The sequence below is a fragment of the Myxocyprinus asiaticus genome, chromosome 21, assembly GCF_019703515.2.
Source record: "Myxocyprinus asiaticus isolate MX2 ecotype Aquarium Trade chromosome 21, UBuf_Myxa_2, whole genome shotgun sequence".
Taxonomy (NCBI): domain Eukaryota; kingdom Metazoa; phylum Chordata; class Actinopteri; order Cypriniformes; family Catostomidae; genus Myxocyprinus; species Myxocyprinus asiaticus.
In genome coordinates, this window is record NC_059364.1 from 14634486 (window position 1) to 14654119 (window position 19634).

At 36.5% G+C, this 19634-nt stretch overlaps 1 protein-coding gene across 2 annotated transcripts in view; it reads right to left on the reverse strand.

Moving 5' to 3' along the window:
• Positions 1-19634, reverse strand: part of LOC127412386 (ADP-ribose glycohydrolase MACROD1-like) — an 817662-nt gene that overhangs the window by 54882 nt on the left and 743146 nt on the right. For both annotated transcript variants that reach the window (XM_051648695.1, XM_051648696.1), the window contains exon 11: positions 15480-15521. In XM_051648695.1, the coding sequence (XP_051504655.1) occupies positions 15480-15521 (42 nt within the window). The remainder of the gene's footprint in view (positions 1-15479; positions 15522-19634) is intronic.

Sequence of the window (19634 nt, forward strand, 5' to 3'; positions counted from 1 at the left end):
TAGTTTGCCCTTATATGCATTGTAATGTGGGAGAAGGCTGTTCTTCTTGTGAACTAGGGGATGATACCACTTTTGTGGACACACAGCTGTGTCCAAAACCTTAAAAATGTTGCCTTCTTAGGCAGTATGCAGAGGTAGGAAGGCATCAAGTCACATCTAAATTCATTATAACTTACAATCTTGTTGGACGGTTAATCAAAACAATAAAACTGGCATCTGACAGAGTGGTTGAAAGAAGCCAGTTCATTTTTTAATATTATATTTAATTTTATTTTAATGAACATGTGCTTATTTCTCAATTAGAGTCATAAGTACTTATATATTCACTTGTTATCTTTAAAGCATACTTGATTTTCTCCTAGATCTATATCAATCATCAAAACAAAACAAAACAACACATTGAAGGTGATTTTAAAATAATTGTATGAATGTCAATCATGACATTATGGTGCCTTTGAAGTTTGTAACTAGTTTTCTTTATACAAAAATGCAGTTAAGGCAATGACTGACAGGGCAGCAAGGTAGCTGCCCTCTGTTTCAGAAAAAACCATCCTCTTCTAAAAGGCTGACTTTACAGAACAATTGTTTTTAATGGTATTCTTGTGAGGAACTTGGAGGTAAATTGGATTCTAAAACAATGAGATAATAAATCCTCTGATTCAAAGTGAGGTCATATTGTCACCACGTACATGAGGGATGTTGTTTATAACCTGGAGACAAAGCTAAATTATTCTGAGAGAATAGAGCTAAGATTTGCTTTATTGCAGCATACTTATTTGAGTCATGAGTCATATGTACATTCACAATGCTTAATTTCGCAAGAGATGTACACACAACAGTGAAAAAAAAAAAGGCTTCCGTCATCCATTGGTCATCAAACAAATGTCCAACCCCAAACCCACATCATTGGTTAAGCCAATGTTGCCGCGTCGGGCTGGTCGGGATGCTCAAACAAACTGATCAATGTTTTTATAGTGCCACATAGCCACATGTTTACACTTTCAGGGACATCCACCTACAGATGGCTAATTTATAATTGTCACTGCATATTAAGCTGAATTTATTTAAAATTATACACTTGATCATTAAAGTAGTTCAAGATGGAAGTATTAAAAGCTTCAAGACCAAGATATTTTTCTTGATTTTGAAATGATGCCGGTTTTCATCATCTTCGCCTGCATGGGAGACATTGAGATGAAACAACCCAATTTGGAGTAATAACTGTATGTACATCACAAATGACTTCCTGTCTTTTATGCCTCCTGTCAAGAAAAACTAAAGCAAGCAAACACGTAAACCAAATAACTTCAACAATGTAACAGGAGAGCAAGAGTTCAAATTTTGGAGGGAGAGAGAGAAAGGGTATTTGACTATTTTTTTAGACAGTAAAAACAACAAGTATTTGAGTTGTCATGTTTTCATTATTTGACCATTTTCTAAAGCCAATTTGCTGAATGAATGTCAATGCAGTGACATAACTTCTACCATTCAAACAGCAGATGGCAGTAGTGTAATAGGGTTCAGATGAAAACCACAAGCGCGCGCACGCACGCACGCACGCACGCACACACACACACACACACACACACACACACACACACACACACACACTTAAACATACATAAATGCACACGTTCAGCAGAAGTACTGATAAGGACTCTTATATAATTTTTTCCAGCTGTTCAAGCAGAACTGTTTTGTGAGCTATCTAGAAAATATTTCTAATGCCATACATTTAGTCATATTACTATGGATCTATAATCATACAAAAAGGAATAGCAGAATATTCTGAGCACTTCTTCCCTTCACACAGTGGTGAGGGAAACTGGCACCATGAAAAATGTATGAGACATGAGAGAAAATGGTGAGTAAGAGTGTCATGATCAACAGATGCTCCTCAGCAGTCCAGAAACAATACCTTCTCTCTGTGTCTCTGTCTGTGTGTGTGTGTGTGTGTGTGTGTGTGTGTGTGTGTGTGTGTGTGTGTGTGTGTGTGTGTGTGTGTGTGTCGTTGCCCAACACTTTTAAGACCTAAACATAGCTCATGTGATGCAGAGGTTTTGATTCACTGTCTCTCTCTCTCTCTCTCTCTCTCTCTCTGCCAGGGTCACGTCCCAACTGCCATGTTTCCAGCTGTGCAAAACTGTAGACTTGGAGGCACTTGAGTCACTATCTACAATATCCAATTGTAAAGCCGGCCATCCTTTGAATGAATGCATCGCTGAAGCTTCCTCTCGCATGACCCCTCCCGTTCTCTACTCCTTTCCATCGTCTTATTTTTTGTTTTATTGGTTCTATATCTTCCTCACACACACACATTATTTCAGTCACACATTTGGTTCATATAATTTTTTTGTTTTTGTTTTATGGAAAAAATAATTGCAAAAGCATTTGCAACTTAGCTGCGTGCAAAGATAAACTGTGCAAAATAAAGATAAAATAACAATAAACAAGTAATATTAAGAATTTAAATGAAAGGGGTATTTCTCTAACTAAGGGCACGTTTATGTAACGTTTGTTTTTTTTGTTTGTTTGTTTTTTTACATAACTGCAGAATAACAGAATTCTTTCTTTTTGTTTTCTGTCCTGGAAACTTTCTACCATGCTATCATTTTTGCTACTTTTTGAATACCCTTTCACATATAGACTTTTAACCCTTGATCTAGCCCTAGACTTTCAATCTTAAAATAAAAAATAAATAAAAAATCCAATCATAAAAATGTTACTGCATTTTTAAAACTACAATAATCTAAACAAATAGCGAATATTCTTTCAAAGTTTAATATATATATATATATATATATATAGATATGTGTGTGTGTGTGTGTGTGTGTGTGTGTGTGTGTGTGTGTGTGTGTGTGTGTGGTCAATTTGTAAAAAAAAATTCATGGGTGATGGTATTGTCAAAGATTGTTTTTTTTAGCTTAAAATACTTGTGTGATGTTCTCAGAAATGTAATCTTTGTGTCCAATTAGGTTTCATAAATTAAAAAAAAAATGTATAGCATTTTCTACTAATAAAACTTTCAAAATGTCATGTGGTGTAACCACCAAGTAAAAAGTATTCAAATACTTTCTTTGCACCTTGAATACATGAGATTATAAACAAATTAATCATTAATTTCCTAAAAGTTTTCAAACACATTTTTCAAGGTAAAAAAAAAAAAAAAAAAAAAATCTATATTTTATTTAAATATTATTAATTAGATTTTTTTTTTTTTTTTTTTTTAACTTCAAGCTCAGTCTTGTGGGTTTAAAGGGGTCCACTCTGTTTTATGGTTTTTATGGTCAACATAACAAAATGGCTACCATGCTGGTTTCACCCAATGACTTTGATTTGGTGGACAATATTGTTTTAAATATGAATTATATTTTAGAACACAATTGTTTCCCTGCTTTTTTTTTTTTTTTTTTTAATAACAATAACAGATTATACTGCACTAGTCATGCCAACATTTCTTTTTTCAAGTATTTCAGCTTTTAATGAGACTGACTTTTTTGTACTGTCTCTCGACACCACATTACATTTTTTACTTTAAGCCCAAGAAAAAATATCAGTATGACTTTAAACTCAGAAATTTAAAATAAGCTCATCATAGAAGAGGTGTATTCAAGTAAATGGTTTGTGTAAATTGAATTTTTTTTATTTTTTTTTATTTTTTATTTAATAGATCTGGACAAAAATGAGCAGCACTTCATTGACCCTTAGAACACATGACCATGATATGCACATGTTACCCTGTTATTGTATTTTATGATGATTTCTGTGAAAAGACTCCATGTTATGATCATGAAATTTATTTATTTTTTCCCTTGATTGCTCGCCCACTGTCACATACACGCATCTTTTCTACTCAAAAAACTGAACTATTAAAGGAAGTTTGGGCTGTTTCTATGAAGGATGCTTAAACAGTGGTGTAAGAAAGTTGTTCTACACACTTTTATGGGTGAAATCCTGCAAATTGTTTGAATTAAAAACACGTACATGTTGTAACTGTACACTCATCATAGCAATATCTCACATTCTGTTCTCTTCTTTTTAAAGAAAGACCAAATATTTTCTTGAACTGTTCTCTTGGCAGTTTTTGAAAGTGAGTGAAACTTTTGAAAACTTGCATTACCTTCAGTGGCGTAAGTTTCATGTAAACACTAGGAAGGACAAATCAACCGGCATCTTTTTGCAGTGGAGAGAGAGCTTACGCACTCAAGGTTGCCAGATTGTAGACTAAAGTGTCACCCTGGCAGAATATTTCCAAATTGAAAAAGTGTCAAGATCTAATTGGGGGATTTCACCTATTGAAATCTGGAAACACACACTTGTCGAAATCGAATTCTGACTGACTATTTGGCCATATTTAAAGTCTGTTATTTATCAAACATAGAAAATTAAATATTTTAATTGCATGATTAGTTCTACATAACACAATTGATCTAAAGGGGATGGTGGGGGGTGGGGGGGGGGGTAACAAGGTGGATGCTTTTTGGGTTCCATCCCCTCACATTCCCCTCAACTCGAGTCCTGTATATATATATATATATATATATATATATATATATATATATATATATATATATACACACACACACACACACACACACAATATATGGCCAAAAATATGTGGACACCCCCTTCTAATTAAAGAGTTTGGTTACTCCATTAATACCAGTGAAGATAATAATTCTACTCCAAACAATGGCATTCTAGGGCATTCGGTGCTTCCAACTTTGTGGCAACAATTTGGGGAGAGCCCTTTTCTATTTCAGCATGAAAATGCCCCTATGCACAAAGCAAAGTCCATAAAGAAATGGTTTACAGTGTCTGATGTGGAAGAAATTGACTGGCCTGCACAAAGCCCAGACCTGAACCCCACTGAACACCTTTGGGGTGAATTGGAATGCCAGCTGAAAGCCAGGCCCCATCGCCCAACATCAGTGCCGGACCTCAGTGATGCACTTGTGTCTGAATGGGAACAAATCCCTGCAGCCATGTCACTGCATACAGTATAGTGGAAAGCCTTCCCAGAAGAGTGGAAGTTGTTATTGCACCAAAGGGGGAAATTGATGCCTATGGTTTTGAAATTGAAGGTTCATCAAGCATATATGGTGTCCACAAACTTTTGGCCACATAGTGTACATACAGTATATTTGATTGAGACATGCAATGACTGAGACCTGCAAAAAGGGGAAAATCCAGGTAAACAGGGACACAGTATTTTTATGATGTGTCATATCCAATCAGTCCGTAATTATGCAAAACAAGCTATTAAGGAAATTAATTCCTAAAATTAAGAAATTAAGGAATCTGCCATTTTACCAAAAAAAAGTTTAAAATATAATATCCGCCACAGAATGTAATCAAACAAAATGCAGACCATAATGAAATTTGTTGGTTAAGAAACAAAATTACAAAAATTACACAATTCCCGTTTGATGCATGTACTGCATTTCCACTGGGACGTTGTTAGTGGACAAATGAAATGAACCAGCAAGAGTGTGAAAATACTTTTAAGGGAGATTATTTTTAAAAAGTCCACAGATCCAAAAGTATGCACAAATATCAGTAGTGCAAATTCTGCTAAATAAATGTAAATAAAGAAAAATGAAATAACATTAAATAACACTGAGAAAGTAGCAATCAGTGTGTTACATGCACAATCTTACACTGATTATGCTTAGTAAGCAATCAAAGTGCAAGTTCAAATAAACACCTTAAATGCTTTTCTTTATCGGGGTAAGGTCATAAACAGTTTAAGCAAAAATCAATCAGCACATAGCTTTTTGCCCAGTACCCTGATTTCACTCTGTGTAAACTAAATGTGTTATGTTAAGTGATGGAGGTATGATAGTCTTTCTTCAACACACATACTTGCTCTCTTTATCTCTCTCTCTCTCCAAACATGCCCCCTCTGCCTTCTACAACTGCTGAGTACACAGTCAACAGCTTGACCAAAGGCTCCGCATCCTGATTCGCCCATCTAACCTGTCACCTCATAATCTCTTAAATGCCACACGATACACACACACTAAACACACACTCCTCCATAAAGCCATCTGAAAAGCTGTCTGGTGGTTTTTCCTCATCTGTTAACACACTCAGTCCAGTTCCGTGGTCAATCCTTCTAATTTCTCTGCACACCGATCCACACATGATTCTCTGCACACCGATCCCCCCATATAAGGATTTCATGTGGATTACATCACAAATCACTTTATCCTCCAGAACTCTGTTGAGAAGTCCAGTCTCTCCAGTCGAGCAGCTCGCCAGTTCTTCAAGACCACAACCCGCCGCTAATGGGTCTTACCAACTGAATCGCCATTGCTATGGTTCTGTGGGCACAGGGCATGTTTGTCTTCACTAAGTGACACAAAACCTGTCTGCCGTTGTTAATTGGATAGTTCACTCAAAATGTGATATTTATTTAAAAAAATGTTGTATCATATTTTATACATCAGGCTTTAAAGGTTTAAAGGTCATTATCCTCCAGAGATCCAGCAATTAATTGTTGAATATCAAGTTTGTTATTTTTAAGTCCAATCTTGCTGCAATAGTAAATCTTGGAGTATCTTAAGAGGACACCCAGGGCTTTTCAGAGACACCATATTTGGGAGTTTGACCATGACAACATCCTCTACTTGGTCTTATATATATATATATATATATATATATATATATATATATATATATATATATATATATATATATATATATATATTAGGCCTTTTTCAGGCATCGATTATCGGAAGATTTTTCCTATGATTATCGATATATATATATATATATATATATATATATATATCAGGATTTGTTTTCAGATATAAATTGGGCTGCTCGTTAGCTCAATAGTTTTTGTCTCTTCAGATATATTTCTCAACACAACTTTGGAGCGGCAGGGTAAATTAAAGGGGGTCGCACACCGGATGCTTCTGGCGGACGAAATGGCGTGTTCTAAAATTAGAAACAATTATTTATTTTCTACAAGGGTACGCACACACCGGCAAAACTCAGCGTCAACATTCTGAAGTGCCACGGAGCGCAACTTGCGTAGTTTTTCTATTAAATTCGACCCAAATCATTATCAAAGGACAAAGATTATTTACTCTAGCCATCACTGGATGATCTATTGTTAACATGTATGCTGTTTTGTGGTTTGACAGCCTGAATGAAAGACCTACTCAATGCTACATACTGAGAAATTGCATAATAAACATCACTATTTCTAATCGTTCAGTTTGTGCAGTTACACCAGTTTCACTAACCTGCAAACTCATCAACATCACTTTGTTCATTCTTGTAGTAGTACAAAAACCTTTGAAACTTTGAACTTCCATCTCCTGCGCCACTTCAGCTTGTCCTCTTTGTGTGTGTGTGTGTGTGTGTGTGTGTGTGTGAGAGATACAATTTATATCGCCCTCTTGTGGTCTCCCAACGCTATTACGCCAGACTGTTAAACAGAGGCCAACTAAGTGAATTGAAAAGCATGCGACTTTAAATGTTGGCTAATTTCATAATATCAGTGCCTCAAAAATATATCGATAAAATAAGCTGCCAAACATGAATCAATATATCGATATTTTATCAATATTTTATAACATCCCAAATATATATATATATATATATATATATATTATGGGTGTAACGATTCTTGGTAGAAAACCAAACCATATGGTTCGCCACCCACGGTTCGGTAAACATTGGCACCGCAGTTCACCTCAAGTTTATTGATGCATCTGGAGCATAGGGTTTTGCAGAGAAAATAAAGCGTCAAATAGACACGCACAGTTACAAACCCTGCTAATGCACCTAAAAGGATCTGTAAATGGATACGCTCTGCCTGTGTTTCACGTGGGTCAACTTGATGACATCACTATTCTGCAAGCGTTGTGTGTAGTAGAGAAAACGAGCCACTGATAGTGAAGCCACCTGCGTTATTCAGGTCTCCTGTCTGGAAAATGTTTCTTTTTGCAGTCAATTCAGTTTTTTTTATTAGATCACTGGGACTGGGACCTATATGCTCAGGGTTGCCAGATAATAGATGTGGCCCCTCAATCAGAGATTTATACTTGGACAAATTGGAAATATTCTGCCTAATTTTATACTTAATTTGTGCAATCTGGCAACCATGCATGCAAGTGCGCGCCCTCTCTCCTCTTCGGAAAAAAACTTCGGAAACTATCGGTAGTGCGATATTCTGCTCAACGAAGTGTGTGATACAGCCACTCCGTGTCCATTCATGAGACTCCTTGTGCTGTTTAGGGCACTAAGTTTCAGTGATAAACTTTATTAAAATCCAAATAGATCTTCGCATCATTCATACGCGGAGGGGTAATCAATGACACGCAAGCAAAACAAGTGGGAGACGAATATGTTTTTATTTGTGCAAAATTAGTATGAAAGCAATGAGAGCAAAATGTTGAAGTCCCTCACACCTATATGTGAATGTTACTCTGGCAGTAATCATTTATCATAGTCATGCGGCCTGTTTTATTCAGTTGTGTGCTGAATTGTATGCCGAACCATCTGCGGACAAAGCATTGACAAGACCCGCATCAAGACCCGCTGAGCATGTAAATGGGTAGGTAATGCTTTGAGATTAAAACAAGTTTGGCTTTGCGTCAAACATTAAAATAAGCATTTAGAATCTATCATTTCGGAATATTTTATTTTACTATTAAAACCGACCCCTGATGTAGAGAGTGTTAAATTGAATAATAAATTACCAATGCGTTGAAGTATAGCCTATAGATGGTAAAATAAACAATTATTAATTATACCCCACCTTTATTCATTTTTTCTAACACCTGATTGAGAAGTATTATTTGTAGAGAAAAACTTCAGGCAACTGGAGAATAGTCCCATAAGTCACGTACTATATACACTTTATACACTGCATACACAAATTGTGCATCATGCATCAGAATGAGTGCACTACTATTTCTGGTCTTAAAAGATGCAAGAACTGTGCAGAACTTTTTATTTTCTATCTTCCAGATTTTGCTCTTATGGAAATAAATTGGTACTCTTATTCACCAAAGTAGCATTCAGCTGATCACAATGTATAGACAGGACATTAATAATGTGAAAAATGACTATTAAAAATGTTCAGAACTTCTTAAACTACTTCAGAGTTCTCAAAAAAAAAAAAAAACTCCACGTGCAGCAATGACAGCTTTGCAGATCCTTGGCATTCTAGCAGTCAGTTTGTCCAGATACTCAGGTGACATTTCACCCCACGCTTACTGTAGTACTTGCCATAGATGTGGCTGTCTTGTCGGGCACTTCTCACGCACCTTACCGTCTAGTTGATCCCACAAAAGCTCAATGGGGTTAAGATCCATAACACTCTTTTCCAGTTATCTGTTGTCCAATGTCTGTGTTTTCTTGCCCACTCTAACCTTTTCTTTTTGTTTTTCTGTTTCAAAAGTGGCTTTTTCTTTGCAATTCTTCCCATAATGCCTGCATCCCTGAGTCTTCTCTTTACTGTTGTACATGAAACTGGTGTTGAGTGGGTAGAATTCAATGAAGCTGTCAGTTGAGGACAGTGAGGCGGCTATTTCTCAAACTAGAGACTCTGATGTACTTTCCTCTTGTTTAGTTGTACATCTGGCCTTACACATCTCTTTCTGTACTTGTTAGAGCCAGTTGTCCTTTGTCTTTGAAGACTGTAGTGTACATCTTTGTATGAAATCTTCAGTATTTGGCAATATCAATCATTGTATAGCCTTCATCCCTCAAAACAATGATTGACTGAAGAGTTTCAAGAGTCGCAACTCTGTCGCAACTCTAATTGTCTTTCCAGTCCAATGACACCACAGTGACTGCTCGAATTTCTGCCTGCCTGGCGGACATCTCGGCCTGGATGAAGGAGCACCACCTGCAACTCAACCCAGCCAAGTCTGAACTCCTTGTCTTTCCAGCCAACCCTGCTGTTGAACACAACATCACCGTGCAGCTGGGTGAAACTACAGTAAAGCCTTCCAAATCGGTCAGAAATCTAGGGGTAACCATCGACAACAGACTAAATTTCACAGACCACATCTCAAAGGCCGCAAGATCATGTAGATTTATACTCTACAATATCAGGAAGATAAGACCCTTCCTCTCTGAACATGCCACACAACTGCTTGTCCAGTCACTTGTCATAACTAGACTTGACTACTGTAATGCTCTCATTGCAGGCCTCCCTGCATGTGCAATTAGACCCCTCCAAATGATCCAGAATGCAGCAGCCCGTCTGGTCTTTAATGAACCAAAGAGAGCACATGTTACACCACTCCTTGTCTCTCTCCACTGGCTGCCGGTTGATGCACGTATCAAATTCAAGGCTCTGATGCTGGCATACAGAACAGTCACTGGGTCTGCTCCAGCATACCTAAAATAATTTATGCAGAGCTACGTGCCCACTAGAAGCCTGCGGTCGGCTAAGGAACATCGCCTTGTTGTACCAGCACAAAGAGGCACCAAAACACTTTCCCAGACTTTCAGCTTCATCGTACCACATTGGTGGATCGACCTTCCCAACTCCATCCGTGAAGCAGACTCACTCTCTGTCTTCAAAAAACGACTAAAAACACATCTTTTCCATGAGCACTTAACCAGTCATAAAAATAAAATAAAAAAAAACATTCTGTTGCACTTTATTCTGTTTTGAATACTATTATGATGCTAGTGATACTTTGTAATACAGCACTTTTCATACCACTGTCTCCTAAGATGATTCGCTTATGTTCTCCTCTTTTGTAAGTCGCTTTGGATAAAAGTGTCTGCCAAATGAATAAATGTAAATGTAAATGTAAGAGAAAGCTGTTTCTTTTTTGCCCTTTTTGCCCTAATATTGACCTTAAGACATGCCAGACTATTGCATACTGTGATAACTCAAAAACAAAGACAATGTTAAGCTTCATTTAACAAACCAAACAGCTTTCAGCTGTGTTTGATATAATGGTAAGTGATATTCTAGTAATAAATTAGCAATTTAGCATGATTACTCAAGGATAAGTTGTTGGAGTGATGGCTGCTGGAAATGGGGCCTGTCTAGATTTGATCAAAAATGACTTTTTTCAAATAGTGATGGTGCTGTTTTTTACATCAGGACTGTCCTGACTATACATTGTGATCAGCTGAATGCTACTTTGGTTAATTAAAGTACCAATTTCCTTACGAAACAGCAAAATCTGTACATTATTCCAAACTTTTGGGTGCCAGTGTGTGTGTGTGTGTGTGTGTGTGTGTGTGTATATATATATATATATATATATATATATATATATATATATATATACACACACACACACACACACTACCGGTCAAAAGTTTTGAAACACTTGATCTTAAAAATCTTTTGATCTGAAGCCGTATGCTTAAATGTTTGAAATTAGTTTTGTAGACAAAAATATAATTGTGCCACCATATTAATTTATTTCATTATAAAACTAAAATGTAATAAAAAAAATTGTTTATTTTATTTTATTTTTTTTAAATTGATGACTTGGATCAAATAATAAAGAAAAGCAGCCAGTAAGTACCCAACATAGATGGGAACTCTTTCAATACTGTTTAAAAAGCATCCCAGGGTGATACCTCAAGAAGTTGGTTGAGAAAATGTCAAGAGTACATGTCTGCAAATTCTAGGCAAAGGGTGACTACTTTGAAGATGCTAAAATATAACACAGTTTTGATTTATTTTGGATTTTGTTTAGTCACAACATAATTCCCATAGTTCCATTTATGTTATTCCATAGTTTTGATGACTTTACTATTATTCTAAAATGTGAAGAATAAAAATTATAATAAATATATAAATATAAAATGTTGCATAGTGAGGATGTCTTCAAAAATAATGCCATAGATAGTTTTCATTTAACAATTAACATCATAGAAAGTCCAGTAAACATAAAAAAAAAGCTAAATAAATATTCAGTGTGACCACCTTTGCCTTCAAAACAGCACCAATTCTCCTAGGTACACCTGGATAGAGTTTTTCTTGGTTGTTGGCAGATAGGATGTTCCAAACTTCTTGGAGAATTTGCCACAGTTCTTCTATTTCGGCTGTCTCAATTGCTTCTATCTCTTCTTGTAATCACAGACTGACTCAATATTCAGTGGGGGGCTCTGTGGGGACCATGCCATCTGTTGCAGGGCTCCCTGTTCTTCTATTCGCAAAAGAAATGTTTGGGAGTCTAAAATGTATATTTCCTATTGACATAATAAAGCTGAAAATATAAATAACCATCTTAAGACAAATGTTTTTATGAAGCACCTTATGTGCCTAAGACTTTTGCGCAATACTGTATATATATATATATATATATATATATATATATATATATATATATATATATAAACAATTATTATATGCACCATACACTATACTGACTTATAAAAATCATTATGTTTAAAGTGAAATTGTAAAAACTTTTTTGCTGGGCCTCAGGAGGTAATAGTGGTTATATGATAGCTTGTATTGTAAAACAATGAGATCTGTGAAATGACAGAAGAGCAGGCTGTACACATTAAAAAAAAAAAAAAAAAAAAAAAAAAAACATTTAAATATAAGTTCACACTTGAAATATTAATTTAAAAAAAACAAAAATTATATTTTCAAAGCTCTGTGTTTTTTCCCCCATTCCATCCTGAATGGAATGTTATGATGATTGAGAGATGATCACATCTGATAAACAAATTTCAAAGTGATTTTTCTATAAAATAATGTATGGATTTTTTAGCAAGCAAAAGTTACTTCAATTCACCAAAAACTAATTTGGAAATATTAGTAACAATATAAACGTAACTGTTACTTTTGTTTTTATCATAATCAAAAAGACATGTGCATCACAATACAGAGGCAACTATTGTTTGAAACGTAAGGCGTAAGTCACTGAAAATCTTGCCAGTCATCTGTGGTCCCCATTCACTTTCATTGTATGGAAAAGAGCAGCTTGGACATTCTGCTATAAATATCTCCTTTTGTTTTCCACAGAAGAAAGAAAGTCAGTGTTTTGAAAAACATAAGGGTGAGTAAACAATGACAGGATTTAAATTTGTGGGCAAACTGTTTCTTTAATGCTCTTCAAAACATTTTGTCAAGACCAACATTCCCACAAAAAAACTCTGAGATTCACACATTCTGTTCTTTCCTAGAAAAACACTAGGTATGAGTTTTTGAAAGAAGGCAAGTGGGAGTTGATCTGGAATGAGGTATTGTTTTCCTTTACACTTATCACAGGTAACCGTTGAGGATTGTTCCAGATCAGTGCTTGCAGGGCCAGTTCTCCCCTGAGTGAGTGAATGTATGAAGTACTGCTTTAGGGAGAATGGCACTAATGTTTCTCTGTCATTAGCATGCTGGCTAAAAGCCCCCCTGCTCTAACCTCAGTTAGAGAGCATCCCCTCAGGGAGAGTACTGTATGTGTAATACAAAGCATTAGCCCACAATGGCTGTACATCAACTTCCTCTGTTCATGAAAAACAAAGTTGTGGTAAGCTTTGTTGGTAGAGTAATTAGCATGCAAATGTAATTTTTTGCAAATCAATAGAAACGATATCAAAAACATTTAATGTGTTGCCGTATCTTGTTCTCTTAGTGACATGGCATTAGAGCTAAAGCATTTGATGTTGGTGACAGCGAGAGAAGACTACATTGTTGTTAACACCTGTGGATAAATCAGACACTGTGGCGGTTTAACAAGCTTTGCTCTGTTCTTTACTTTCATCAAGGTGGCGTCATAACAAACATTGTTGTTTATTGTTTGAGCTCAACTTTTGCAGAGATAGCTTTAATGTTTACACTGTCCTATGAAGGTTAAACAAGGCCACATTTTTTGCGACTGGATTAGTTCCTAATAAGATCAGAGTCCAGATAGGCTTTTATTAATGGAGATAGTGTCAGAAATAATTAATTCAGTCTGAAATTATTTTGTGAAATGTAAATGTCCTTGATTCTTTGTGTGTGTGTGTGTGTGTGTGTGTGTGTGTGTGTGTAGTATGTGATTTTGATTTGCTTTTAGATATGCCCAAAATTGACCATGGTTGTAGGGATAGTTCACCCAAAAATGAAAATTCTCTCATCATTTACTCACCCTCATGCCATCCAAGATGTGTATGACTTTCTTTCTTCAGCTGAACACAAACAAAGATTTTTAGTAGAATTTTTCAGCTCTGTAGGTCCGCACAATGCATGTGAATGGGTACTAAAATTGTGGAGCTCCAAAAGGACATAAAGGCAGCATAAATAAATCCATATAACTCCAGTGATTAAATCCATGTCTTCAGAAGCGATATGATAGGTGTGGGTGAGAGACAGATCAATGTTTAATTAATTTTTTACTATAAATCTCCACTTTCCCTTTCACATTCTTCTTCTTTTGTATTTGGCGATTTGCATACTTCATGCATATCGCCACCTATTGGACAGGGAGGAGAATTTATAGAAACAATATTGATCTGTTTCTCACCCACACCTATCATAAAGATTTAACCACTGGAGTCTTATGGATCTTTTATGCTGTGTTTATGTGCATTTTGGGGCTTCAAAATTTTGGTACCCATTCAATTGCACTGCGAGGACCAACAGAGATTAGATATTCTTCTAAAAATCTTTGATCGTGTTCCACAGAAGAAAGAAAGTCATAAACACCAGGGATGGCATGAGAGTGAGTACATGAAGAGAGAATTTTCATTATGGGGTGAACTATCCCTTTTACATGATATGTGTCAAAAACATATCATGAAATTTCATGAAAAATAAACAAACAAATAAATAAATGTACAACAGAAATATTTTGAAATATTTCCAATATTAATTTATTATGCTTTTACAGTAGTAACAAAAATTTTCAGTAACTATGAAATATTTTTGGCAAAAAAAAAAAAAAAAAAAAATCTTTATTATGGTACTTTTCTGTAAGCGCAGTACTGGAGTTTGTCTATTTTGGTCAGAAGGACAATAAACATGCCCATGATATTTTGCTGTTGCTAAAGTATCACTTAACCCAAAAATATGATTTTGTTTATTGCTGAAAATTTAACAGAAATGTCAGCCAGGGGAAATTTACCCAAATACATCAGTGCTGTCTTCTTTAATATTAAAGAAAGAAAGAAAAACCTTCTTGCTTTAAGACAAATGGAGAAACTGTGGTGTTAATAGTCTGCTACTGCCCTCCAGTGTACGAATCTAATTATCTTTGGTCCATCTTATTGAGGAGCGAGTAACAGTTTCAGTATTACACAGCTGAAGAGGCTAAAATGGCAGAATTTGTAAGCTAATGTCTCCTTAAACAGGTTTCCACACCCTGAGAGAATATCCAGGGGAGATAGTCTCACTTTCCCTCAGCAATCTTGGAGGAAGAGAATGCTGGGTGATATCAACTTTGACAGTTGAACTGAAAGCTCCATGCACATTGTTGAAAGCTTGAAAACTACAGTAGGAAGAGAAAGACTTAGAAAGACACACACACACAAACACAATCAAGAATTTCTCATACCTTGAGTGGCATCTTCTTCTCCTCCTTCAGTCTGCGCGTTATCTGTTAAACAAAAGCACGCCACAAAGATGATGAGAACACTATATTTTTACTCTTTCACTCTCTGAAAAAAAAGTGGTTCTTGCCACAATGCAAGGGTGTTCTGGGTGGTTGCTGGGGCATTGCCATGCAATTATTTACGTGTTCTGGGTGGTTGTTAGCATGCTGCTATTCAGTTGCTAGGATATTCTGGGTGGTTGCTATGGAGTTGCTAATGAATTCTGAGTGGTCGTTAGCGCACTGCTATGTGGTTACTAGGGTGTTGCTAATGTGTTCCAAGTGGTTGATAGTGCGCTGCTTTGTGGTTGCTAGGTTGCTCTGGGTGGTTGCTATGACATTTCTATGCAGTTACTTGAAAGCTCTGAGTGGTTGTTAATAAGCTGCAATGCAGTTGCCAGGGTGTTTTATGTGGTTGTTTTTGTGCTGCTATGTGGTTGCAAGGGTGTTTTGAGGTTGCTATGCTGTTCCTGTGCAGTTGCTAACGTCCTCTGAGTGATTGTTAGCGGGCTGCTATGTAGTTGCTAGGGTGTTCTGGATGGTTGCTATGGCACTGTTATGCATTTGCTAATGTCCTCTGAGAGGTTGTTAGCATGCTGCTATGAGGTTGCTAATGTGTTCTAAATGGTTGTTAGCATACTGCTATGAGGTTGCTAATGTGTTCTAAATGGTTGTTAGCATGCTGCTATGAGGTTGCTAAGGTGTTCTAAATGGTTGTTAATGTGCTGCTATGAGGTAGCTAATGTGTTCAAAATGATTGTTAGCATGCAGCTATGAGGTTGCTAATGTGTTCTAAACAGTTGTTAGCACACTGCTATGAGGTTGCTAATATGTTCTAAATGGTTGTTAGCACTGCTATGAGGTTGCTAATGTGTTCTAAATGGTTGTTAACATGCTGCTATTAGGTTGCTAATGTGTTCTAAATGGTTGTTAACATGCTGCTATGAGGTTGCTAATGTGTTCTAATTGGTTGTAAGCATGCTGCTATGAGGTTGCTAATGTGTTCTAAATGGTTGTTATCGTGCTGCTATGAGGTTGCTAATGTGTTCTAAATGGTTGTTAGCACACTGCTATGAGGTTGTTAATGTGTTCTAAATGGTTGTTAGCACGCTGCTATGAGGTTGATAATGTGTTCTAAATGGTTGTTAGCTCGCTGCTATGAGGTTGCTAATGAATTCAAAATGATTGTTAGCATGCTGCTATGAGGTTGCGAATGTGTTCTAAATGGTTATTAGCACGCTGCTATGAGGTTGCTAATGTGTTCTAAATGGTTGTTAGCATGCTGTTATGAGGTTGCTAATGTGTTCTAAATGGTTGTTAGCTAAGCTATGCGGTTCTGGGTGGTTACAAAGGTGTTGCTATGCAGTTGCTAATGTGTTCTGAGTTGTTGTTAGTGCGCTGCTTTGCAGTTGCCAGGGTGTTCAGAGTGGTTGTTTGTGCATTTATTTATATGTGGTTGCTAGGGTGTTCTGGGTGGTTGCTGGGGCATTGCTATGCAGTTAATAATGTCTTCTAAATGGTTGTTAGCGCGCTGCTAATTGGTTGCCAGGGTGTTCTAAGAGGTTGCTAGGGTGTTGCTATGCAGCTGCAATGTGTTCTGAGTGATTGCTAGCGCACTGCTATGCGGTTGCTGAGTCAGAGATAAATATAGGAATTTTCCATCTGTAAATGTGATTGTTTAAAAAGGTAATAGCACAGCCCTACTCAACAAGCTGTATTTTAGGCATCATTCATGTCCATAGTCAATCATTTTAATATTTAGGATTAAGGGTTTGTTCAAATCCTTAACCCCAAGTATAGCAATAGTTATGCTTGCCTTAGCAAGAACCACTAATTAACAAATTGAGCTGTATTATAAATACAGTTATGGGTATATGCTGAACTCATAAACCTCTTAAAATAAAACCTCTACCAATCTCAGATCTGAAAAAGGGCAAAAGCAGGCTTACTAATATATAAAGCCATAAAAAAAAGCATCTAAAGTTACAAGGCACAGATTGTCCATGCTGAACTGCTCTGATAAGGGTGGAATGAGCCGAGGAATATCCTGGTATTGTGTTGTAGACCCTGCTGGTGTGCACATACATGCACCAAGATATCCTGAATCAACAGGGCTTTTGTGTACCTCTGCAAACCCAGCGGATAAAAAATGGGCACTGGGAAAGTGTAGTTTAAGGGATTTCAGTGAAAGACAGCGAGAAAAAGAAGAAACATACAGTAGAGAGAGAGAGGGATTGATTGATAGAGAGATGGAAAGAGAGAGAGAGCTGATATAGGGGAAAATGAGTGGGAAAAATTAAATTACATGTGAGAATGGCAACCATTTGAGCTGTTGAATTGCATCCAGAGAAAAAAGCAAGATTCAGAGCCCTAAGTGAATGCTGCTAAAGGCCAGGGCTTGGCTGCCAGTCAGACATTTACTGAATGAAACTGATGCTAAGCTAGCCGAAGCTGCTGGGGCTGGAAAAGCAGGGCGTAGTCAGACAGGCACAATAACGTGCGTGTGTGTGTGTGTGGGCAAACGTGGAGCTTGATGTGTTGTGAACAAGATAAAATCCTGATAGGTGTTGCCATGTTGGGTCATTGTGGTTCGGTGTATACAATGAGGTGTTACAGTGTCCACAAAAGAGGTAATTGGTCTCCCTGGTTTTGAGCAGAAGTGAACACAGCCGCACAAAGCCCCAACACAAGGACTTAAGGTAGGTCAGTGGACTATTAGAAATGTCTTGGATTGTTTTAAAATAAAACGTTTTATAACGAGCTTGTAAAATGTCAATGCCAGGTGTCTGTCACAGTGTAACTAGGAACAGGGTTATTATAGTTTTTAATTTTTTATTTAGTTTTTATTTTCAATTTTATTTTCAATTTGTCTTTTCAAATTAGATTAGTTTTCACTCTATGAGTGTTAGTTTTAGTATTTTAGCGCTCCCAAATTTCATGCTTCACCTGATATCATTTAAATACGTTCAACACCATTACATTTCTCAGGACCTTCTAGTGTTATCACCTTCTAGTGGCATTTCCATGTTTAATGGAGGTGTGTTGTAGTTTTCAAATTTAATAATATACTGTGTATCAAAAAATAACTAATTTGTGGTCATTTTTATTTTTATTTAGCTTCAAGTAGGGCTGGGTGATATGGCTGTATTATAGCAATATAAGATCATGAGAAATCCCTTTTTTTTTTTTCTTTTTTTTTTGCAAGAAAAACATTATTGTAAAAATATTAAAAACTACAGTCTTGACCAACACAGAATAGGTATCGTTTGAACTTTCCTCTACTTTCCAATGCATGCAGGCATTATGACCAAAAACTGAACAAGTGCTTTGAAATTTGCAGACAAATCAGTGTTCTGTTTTGATCATTTATTAAAAAAAAAAAAAGAAAAGAAAAAGAAAAATTCATCTGATCAAATAGCCATGTAACATATGTTGTTAGAAGGCTCTCAAAGAGGAGAATACAACCAGCCTATTTGTTTTACTCACACACAAAATAGTGAGTAATAGCTAAGTATATGTCTTTGACAATTATGTTGGTGTTACTTATTTGCTGCATTTTGTGAATCTTCACGAAAAATAAATGGAACATAAAACATCATATACCATTACTTTGAGGAGGTGATTATCTTTCAAACGAGCCCACACACAAGGTATTCCGATGCATAGATAATTAGATAATCCACACGAAGCACAATGTTACATATGGCCACCAGTAGATGGCGCCAAGTAAATGACAAAAAACTCGATGCAGACTCATTGGCTTTGTTCACACTGCAGGAAAAAAATCAGATTTTTTTGGGTGACTGTTCAAACTGCAAGTTAAATGTGGCCAGACCAGATTTTTTCTGTTCAGACAACAGGCGCTTTTGCCATCACGTCCACATTAGTTGTCATGGTAACGCAGCAAACTTGCGTATTCACAATGCGTGAGATTTTAGCGATGGATGTTTTACCATTGATTATGCTTTTCATGAGGGTAGTATTCAAATATGAACATTCTTCACAGACAACGGCTTAAAAATGGGAGAGGTGGCATATGCAATGTTTCTTGATGCTAGTTTTGTTGCTACCCATTTTAGCGGGGACGTCCTGTATTTTGGCCAAAATTATGACGTCTCA